Genomic DNA, 9719 nt, shown 5'->3' with positions numbered 1-9719 from the left:
ACGTGTCTCCACAGGGATTACCCTCAAAACCATTTTGCTAAATGAAATAAGCCAGATGCAAAAGATCACGTATTGTGTGATTCCATTTATATAACATATCTAGAAAGACCAATTTGTAGAGACAGAAAGCAGATAAGTCGTTGCCTAGGACGGAGGTGGGAGTGGGAATTAATGGCAAATAGGCACAAGGGAAATTTTGGGGAACACTAATGTTCTAAAACTGAATTATAAAGATGGTTGCATAACTATAAATTTATTAAAATTATTGAGTTTACAGGTTCAGTGGGCAAATTTCATGGTATGTCAATTATACACGAATGAATCTGTAAAATCAACCTTGTAAAGTTTTCGCTGGAGTTACTTGAGGTGATTGAACACTTTTTACCTTTGTTTTCAATATGTCCTATTGCACCCAGTATTATTATGCTCACCAGTCTGTGTTGCAATCATGGCTACCTCTTTGGTCGCTTCTTCAATTTGTACACAGTAGACAAAAAATACACACTGGATTAAACTTAACGGAATCAAAGTGAATTGAAGCCACATCAAGTAGGTTTTTCCTCGTTAACAGATTATGATTTTTCAGTAATATGAAGACCTGCTAGATACACAATTCTTGGTTTCTTTATTTTTTCTTTTCCCAAAAGTCCAAAGTTCCATTCATGATATTGTTTTGCTACCCTTCACACCCTGTATCTCCTGTTTTGGTTTTTTCCCCCAAAAGCAGACACTGAGCTGAGGATTCATGTGTAAGCACTTTATTGGAAGGAGTAGAAAACATGAAACATGTGTTAGAGAGAGAAGTGATATAGGGAAGAAAATGCATCCAACAAAGCCTACCTTAAGTCAGCTCCCACAATAACTGAGCAGAGTTTTCATCCTGTAGGGAAATTATGGAAAATAGTGCAAAATCCAAACTTCAAAATTATCCTAGCTAAGGGGTGAAGGAGATGGTGTACTTAGCACCTCTGCATCAAGAGCTGTTTCTGGTGGGGCATAATTCCCTGTCACTTCTGCCATCATGCGTTGCGAAAAGTAGGTTCCACCTGCTGTGAACCATTGACAGTCGGGCAATTCTGCAATGGAGATGGGGAAAGGATCCCAGGAAACATGGGAGAAATGCTGACAGCTTCTAATACTCCACCCTTCACTGTAGACTCAGTTCTATCAATATTCTTCTCAAAAAGTGAACTAAGTTCTGAATGCATTCCACAAGTGTCATTCCTGATAACACTTCCAGAGAGTATCCCCCCACACACACAAAACAAACCATGTGAGAGAATATGTCTTACTCTATTATATTCAGTATTATGTGTTTTGGGTGTACAGTAAAACTGCAATGGTGGGAAATAAAGGTCCAATAACACATGAAAGAATAGGAAGAAAGGAAGGGAGCAGGAAGGAAGGCAAAGAAGGAAGCAATATCTCAGAATTGTCCTATGCAATATATTACTATGAATCACCTGGAGATACTAGCTTTCAGATTTAGATTCCTACTCTTGAAGTTGAAAATCACATCACTATTTTCATGAAAAGTATGATAGCAGAGTTAGGATGTGGGCTCAGAGTCAGGTTTCCAGATTAGAGTCCATCCCAATTTCAATCTCTTTCTCTGAAAAATGAAGTAAATGAGAAAAAAATTTCAAATAAATGTTGTTGAGGTTAAATAAAATTATACATGTAAAGCAACAAGAAGAGTCTTGATACGGCCAGCAGTTTGGTCATGACTATTGCATGATTTTCGTTTCATTTCTTCCAGGAAAGATAAACACGCAGCCAAATTAAAGTGAAGATATAAACATTTGAGAAGATAATTTTTGGGGGAAATGATGCAATAACATGATATAAATGCTTCACATCTAATGTTGGCAATCTCAGGAATGGATGTAAGAAAGCTGACCAAAGATAGAACTTCACGGGCTGCAAATAAGGAAGAAAAACCAAAAACGAATGACTGAGGAGGTTGTTGAAACACAAAAACAAATAAAAACAGAGTCATAGATGCTTCCGTGGTAGAAGAAATGAAGGGTGTCTTTTAGGGGAGAAAAAGAACCAGGAGATTAAATTCATAACATTTGCTGTTGGGTCCCACCATGTCCACTTTGTTCTGAGGCCAGTGACACCTCACAGACAAGGGGCAGCTCAGCAGAGGAGCCTTCCCAGGGCCCCCTTCACATCCCTGTTCCTCAGGCTGTAGATGAAGGGGTTGAGCATGGGGGTTACCACAGTGTACATCACTGAGGCAATCGAGCTTTTGTGGGAAGAATTTGTCACGGCAGAACTGAAATAGACGCCCAGGCCTGTCCCATACAACAAGGAGACTGAAGAGAGGTGAGACCCACAGGTGGAAAATGCTTTATATTTTCCTCCTGAAGAGGAAATTTTCGTTATAGAGGAGACAATTCGAGTGTAAGAGAAGAGGATCCCAGTGAAGGGAAATACACCCAGCAGGGCAGTGGCCACATACATGGCAATGTTATTGATTAGAGTGTCAGAGCAGGCTAATTTGAGAACCTGAGCCAGTTCACAGAAGAAATGTGGAATTTCAGTACCTATACAGAAGGTCAGCTGCCTCAACAGTAGAATATGAAGCAGGGAGACCCAGAAAATGATAAACCAGCACATCAGAATCAGGAGGCCACAGAGGCGTGGGTTCATGATGACTGTGTAGTGCAGCGGGTGGCAGATGGCCACAAACCGGTCATAGGCCATGACAGTCAGGAGGAAACAATCCAGTAAAGCAAAAATCATAAAAAAATAGACCTGAGTGAAGCATCCTGTGTAGGAGATGTCTTTTCTCTGTGCCTGGATGTTCACCAGCATCTTCGGGACTGTGGTGGAAGTGAAGCCGATGTCAACAAAAGACAGGTTGGAGAGGAAGAAATACATGGGAGTGTGGAGGTGGGAGTCAGAGATGATGGTCAAGATGATGAGGACGTTCCCAAGCACTGTGACCAGGTACATGGACAGCAACACTCCAAAGAGAAGGGGTTGAAGTTCAGGATCCTCTGAGAGGCCCAGTAGGAGGAATTCTGATACTTCTGTGTGGTTTCCTGCTTCCATGGAGCTGGTGTGTCTGCTGGAGAAGGAGGCAAAAGCAATGTTCAGTGAACATCCAACTGGCACCTGAGCTCGTCAGCACCTCCTGATTCGACCTTTAGGTGACAAACTTCACCCTCTGTTGAATCTTTCCAATGAGGTGATTCACTAAGTCAAGTGGTAGCCCATTTTCTTTTTAAATGTAATTATTTAGCCTTTTTGAAATGTAGCAGAAATCTCTTTTTGTCTCTTACTCGTTGGTTCTAATTCCATTTGAGGCTATGGACATAAACCAATTTCTTCTATGTTATGACCCTTCCAAAACAGTTCAAGGCATTTAGTACCTTTTATTTGATAATCTCCATACTTTCTTCATTCAAATAGCTCTGATACTTATTAAGATGTGGATTCTCAATTCAAACAACTTTAATTCTATGACGTGATGCTTTCTATCCATGTCATAGTTAACACTCAAGTGCCTTATTTATTTTATTTCTAAAAATGTGGTTACTGCTATTACCTTCTTTATGAGGATTAGAAGTGCCTTTGTGCACAGTAGGATCTCAATAAATGATAGTTGCTATTATCATTATTAATATGTTCCTTTTATGACAATTATATTTGATATGTAACTCTCCCAAACTACAGGATAGAGATGTGATTTATAAAATGGGATCTGGAGTCAGACTTCATAGGATAGAATTTTGCTCCACCAACTTGCTATTTGTGTGACCTCGACAAAGTTATTTAATCTCTCCTTGATGCAGATACCTCAGGTCTACAATGGGAATAGTAAATATTCCCTACATTGTAAGACTGATGAGTGAATTAAATGAGATGATGCACGTAGTTTTTCTTGTGATTCCTGTGACATACACTGGACACTTGATAAATGTCAGCTTCTGTTCTTAACATCACAATCAATCAGTCTTATGTGGCTATCATTACCAATATTCCTCTTAAACTGAGACAGTCACTGAAGATGGAATTCTGATCATTATACACACAACAGATCTGTTACCTATTTTCACTGCCATGCAGCACTTCTAGTTAATGAAGCTCCCTATGGCTCCCTGTTTCAGAAACTGCCTGCCAGGTGGATTCTTTCAAGAAGAGAGAAAAGTACATGTACAATAAACATAGGAGGAGGGAACAAAATCACAAAGCTTTAAAATAAAATACAAATTGTGTGGTCTCATGTGTGCTCATGTGTACATGCTCAGAGGTGGAGATGTGTTGTACTAAAAACCAGTAGAATTATTTGCAAAAAAATATGGTTGATAGATTTGATTTAAAAATATTCAAATCTTCTACAAATCAAATCATACTAAAATTTGAAAGGAAAATTTAAGAAGTGATTATAAATGTCTGTATGCTCCATGATAGAAAAAAGGTCCATGTTGTTAATGCCTAGAGAATCCTAATTAATTCAGAGAGAAAAAATCATTGAGGACCAGTTTAGTGTGGGCAGGTGGATGGAAAAGTATTTTTCTGAAAAAGGGAATATTTGAACTGTGTTAGGAAGGACGGGCAACTGTTAACCAGGGGAAATAAGGAAAGGGCAAGCATATTCGGCTGAGAGAACAGAATTCATGGTTAACCTGTGGGTCAGAGAGCTTGGGCATGAAGGGACTTGAGAGTCCAGTGAGATGGAGAACAGAGAGTGAGGATCAGAGGGCCAGAGTCCATGAGGCCCGCAAGTCCAGCATCCTGTGCAATTCCTTGATGGGCCTCTCATGTTGATAATTTTACATTTATTTGTGGTTCAGAGAATGTGACTCTTTTTGTCCACCCTTATCTTTCCAGGGACTTACATTGTGCCTGGCGCATAGGAGGTGCTCAGCACACGCAAATGTTACATGTCTAATAAAGAATGAGATCCATGTCAACTATGACACAAAAAAGAAATCTTCCAACTCACATATGCCTGGATATAGACACCAAATTCAATGATAAAGTTAAATCAAATTTATTCATATCTATATTAAGAGACTAATACCTCATGAATAAGTAATACCTGTTCTAGGAATGGGAAACTGGTTTAATGCTAGGGTGTTTGCTAACATAATTCATCACAAAAATAGGTCAATGAGGAGAAATAATAACCATAATCACAATAGAAAATGCGTTTGAGAAAGTGTAACAGTCATCACTGTGATTAGCAGCCAGGCAGGACAGAGCCTTTTGCTAAATGAGGAAACCAAGGACAATTTCTAAACCAAATAAAGAATGGTAGTTTTAAAACTACAGCAAAAAGGATATTCTACATTAAACACTAAAATATTTGTGTTAAATTCATGAACAGACCAAGGCAGTCTACTCCAATTTCAATCACTAGATATTGTTCTGAACATTTGAAAGACACTGGTAAGATGAGAAAAGGAAATTGGGCTGAGTACCGAATATCAGAAATAATTATTGTAAACGATATTGTGAACACTCAAGTTAAATAACAACAATCAATACAGACCTGTTAAGTGCTATCAGTAAGGCAAACCCGCTGCAAAAATTGTTAGGAAATAGAAAAATCCAGTCACATTAGGAATAAAGTAGACAATACCTCGTGCATAATAGATCTCCAGTGAGTAGTTAGTGAACAAATGATCAGACACAGGAAATCTAACAGAAGCCTACAATTATGGGAAAGAGTAGAGAAGAGGTGGAGACTCTCCAGAAAATAACGCTTATCACAGAAAGTTCGTAGATTCCGAAAAGAAAGAGAAGGAAACAGAGCAAGCACTGGAAAAGATGGGGCTCAGTCGAAACTAAAGTACCTTCAAACTGATTTTTGTATGTTGATTTTTTATCCTGCAACTTTACCGTATTCGTTTATTACTTCTAAAAGTTTTCTGGTGGATTCTTTAGGGTAATCTATGCAGAAATAGAAGTATAATGATGTACACCTGAAATTTATACAATGTTATAAACCAATGTTACTGCAACAAACAAAAAATTAAAAAAAATAAAATGAAATAAAATAAAATTAATCCTCCAGTCTGGAAGACTGAGAAACATTTTTTCAATAAATAAATAAATAAAATACCTTCAAAGTACAGAGACTTCACCATTGTAGATTAAATAAACATGAGCCTATCTCAGTCTCATTACTCTAGAGGTAAACCCTAGTGCAGATTTTCCTCTTTTTTTCTTTCTCCATCAGTCCTCACTGGATACACTGACCCTCTCTGATGGTTAACACTGAAGCTTTCTGTTCTCTGAGGTCTGCCCCTGGGAAGCCCAGTTGGGTTTGCATTTGGCTGGGATCAGAGAATTATCGGTGAGGGGAAACAGAAATATGGTTAAAGTTTCCAAAGTCTCGAGGGACAAAGTCTGAGAGCTCCTCATTATATAAATTGTTCTATTGGCTTACTTTATTCCAAATAATTCAGCTCCCTTGGGGTGCAAAGATAAGAGAATGGAATATTTTCAGCTAACCTTGTGCCTGGCAAGCAGCAAAGGTGGGAAATGAATTTTTTTTCTTTCAAGGAGAAACTCTTTTTTCTTTGATTTGACTTAAAAGTTACAAATTGTCCCCTAAGTATAATTTCTACAAGAACCAAACCCAGGAACCAACTTTCCGTGATGTTCCCTTGAAGGATTTTGGGAGATTATATGAATCACTTGGTTTCCGCAATGTCCTGGAAGCAAAGAGATCTCTCTAAAGAAAAGCAGGAGGAGGCCAAAAGGGCTAATTCGGCACATGTGTGTGGTGAGGGGAGGTAATTAGTATTTGGGTGGTGAACATGATGTAATCTATGCAGAAATAGAAGTATAATGATGTACACCTGAAATTTATACAATGTTATAAACCAATGTTACTGCAATAAACAACAACAAAAAAAAAAACAAAAAAAGAAAAGCAGAGTGGCTAATAGTTTTGGTTTTGTTGAAAGGACTAACCAAGTGAGGACTGAAAAATATCCCTTGACATTTGCTGGTGACATAGAGGCCTTCATTGATATTAGGGAGAGCTCTGTTTAGTACCTCTAAATGAAGGGGCAAGGGCAGAAATAATCCAGGTAGAGTGGGTTGAGGAGTGAATATTGAGGCAACTTAGGTGACAAATATAAATCATATATAAAGTTTGTCAGAGAAAGGGAGGACAAGGTTAAAATGTAGTCTAAAGAGAGTAATAAATGGCATCTTATCTCCATTAACCTAAGCTGGTTCCTTCCCTTTTCCCCTCTTCTGAGTTATTGTTGTTACAAATTATTCTTTTTTGTGTTGTGAGTTTGTGACTAAGTTGAAGTGTTTATAGTTATTTTGATGCTTTCCTTTCCTGTATCTTTTAAGTTATAATTGAGTATTTGCTTCACTCTTCTGATAGAGAACTGCAGTTTTCTGATTTTGTCTGTCTATTTATCTCCTTGCTCAAAGCTTTGTAGATCTTTGCCTTTTTCCTTCCTGTATGAGGGCATCTTTAACCATTTCTTGTAGGGGAGGTCTAGTGGTGATGAACTCCTTCAGCTTTTGTTTATCTGGGAAAGCTTTTATTTCTCCATCATATCTGGGAGATAGTTTTGATGGATAGAGTATTCTTGGCTGAAAATTTTTCTCTTTCTGTTTTGAATATATCATTCTATTCTCTCCCAGGCTGTAAGGTTTCTGCTGAGAAATTTGCTGAAAGCCTGATAGAGGTTCCTTTGTAGTTTATTTTCTTCTGCTTGCTGCCCTTAATATTTTTCCTTTGCCCTTAAATTTTGCCAGTTTTACTATCATATGTCTTGGAGAATGTCTTTTAGCATTGATGTAATTAGGCGTTCAATTAGCTTCATGTACTTGCAAATCCAGTTCCTTCTCCAGGTTTGGGAAGTCCTCAGCTATTATTTCTTTGAACAAGCTCGCTGCTCCTTTGTCCCTCCCTTCTCCCTCTGGAATACCTATAGTCCTTATGTTGCTTTTCATAATTGAGTTGGATATTTCTCAAAGAATTCCTTCATTTTTTAAAAATCTTAGTTCTCTCTCCTCCTCCACCTGTGGCATTTCTATATTTTTATCCTCTGAATCACTAATTCTTTCCTACATAACATCAGCTCTATTTCTTAAGGATTCTAGATTATTTTTCATTTCGTTAATTGTGTTTTTCATATCCAGAATTTCTGCTTGGTTTTTTTTTTTATACTTTCAATCTCTGGCGAAAAAGTATTCCTTCTTCTCATTAATTTTGTTTCTGAGCTCGTTAAACTGTCTTTCTGAGTTCTCTTGTAACTCGAGTTTATTTATGACAGCTATTTTGAACTCTGCCATTTAGACTGTAAATTTCTGTGACAGTTCTGGAGAACTGTCATTTTCCTTCTGGTTTGAATTACTGCTGTAGTTTCTCATGGTGTTTGATGAACTAATCTTTTGTCACCTCATTTGTGGTAGTATTAGGTCACCGATTCCACCAGCTACCACTAGGGGGAAGCAGGAGTAGAGTTTCTGATCTCATCCCATATGCTGGAAGCTGTGGGGGTACTATGGGGGTTTGTGCTGGCCTGGAGAGCATTCAGGCACTTGTGTACTGTGCTTGGTGGGCAGGACTTCCTCAGTGGGACTGAGCCATGGCTGCTCTTTGGGGCCACAGGGCCACGGTAGGCTTCCCCACCAGCAGGAAAGCAATCACGGGTGGACTAAGGGCTGCCACCATCTCTTCCTACAGTTGCCCTGGGGCACGTTCCCACTTTCAGGGCTCATGCAGACCTGGAGTGCACTTACCCATGTGTAGATCTGCCACAACCTCTGCTTGTGGTCTGCTGGCCACTGCGCTTGGTGGGTGGGGCTTCCATAAGGGACTGAGCCAGGGCCACTCATTGGTGTCACAGGGGCATGCTGGGCTCCTCCACCACCAGGAAAGCAACCATGAGTGGGGTAAGGGCTGCCTCCACCTCTTCCTACAGTCGCCCTGGGTGCATTACCACTTTCAGGGCACAGCGGTACTATGGGCACTGACACCAGGCTAGAAAGCATTTGTGCACATACACAGGGCTGCCAGGGAAGGGCAGGGAGTGCTCACCTATCTCCACTACTTTCCAGAGGTCCAGTCAATCCACCTTCAGATGTATAGCTGTGTGGGTCTCTCAGGCATCCTATTGTGCTGTGTGGGCTTCCTCCATTGATCAATGCATGTCCATTTAGCAGTAGTTCAAAGGCATAGAGGCAAAGGAAACAGCTCACTCTGCCACGCTACTGACATCACCCCACTTTGTCCTTTTTATAGTAGTTAAATTTATATAACATAAAACGTACCATTTTTAAGTGTACAATTCTGTACATTTGGCATTAAGTACATTCACATTGTTGAACAACAATCACCATCATCCGCCTCTAGAACTTTTTCATCTTCCCAAAGTGATACTCTGTTCTCATTAAAAACTAACTCCCCATTCCTCTTCCCCAGTCCCTGGGACCCACCTCTCTACATTCTGTACGTATGAATTTGACTACTCTTGGTACCTCATGTAAGTGGAATCATATAATATTTATCCATTTGAATATTTCAATTTTGACATTTCAAAACTTGAATTTCTAATGTCCCCTTTCCTTGCCAAATTTGCTCCACCCACAGCCCTCTCTGTCTCAATGGATGCAATTCCACTCTTTCAGTTGTTCAAGCTCCAAACCCTAGAGTAAGTCTTGTTGCCTCTCTTTCTCTCACATCCCTAGCCTGACTAATAACAAATCCTCTTGGCTCTACTTTC

The 9719-nt window shown here is 39.4% G+C and overlaps 1 protein-coding gene across 1 annotated transcript; it reads right to left on the bottom strand.

The window, feature by feature from the left end:
* Positions 1–2142: 2142 nt before the first annotated feature.
* LOC131394594 (olfactory receptor 7D4-like) lies at positions 2143–3078 on the bottom strand. Its single transcript, XM_058525985.1, has one exon. The coding sequence runs from the start codon at positions 3061–3063 to the stop codon at positions 2143–2145; it is 921 nt and encodes a 306-aa protein (XP_058381968.1). The 5' UTR covers positions 3064–3078.
* Between the last annotated feature and the right edge of the window lie 6641 nt (positions 3079–9719).

Source organism: Diceros bicornis, chromosome 30, assembly GCF_020826845.1.
Source record: "Diceros bicornis minor isolate mBicDic1 chromosome 30, mDicBic1.mat.cur, whole genome shotgun sequence".
In the NCBI taxonomy this organism is placed as follows: Eukaryota; Metazoa; Chordata; class Mammalia; order Perissodactyla; family Rhinocerotidae; genus Diceros; species Diceros bicornis.
This window is presented reverse-complemented; position numbering and strand designations above follow the sequence as displayed.

Coding starts and splice junctions, on each gene's coding strand:
- LOC131394594 (XM_058525985.1), bottom strand. CDS start 3,063: ATGGAAGCAGGAAACCACACAGAAGTATCAGAATTCCTCCTACTGGGC.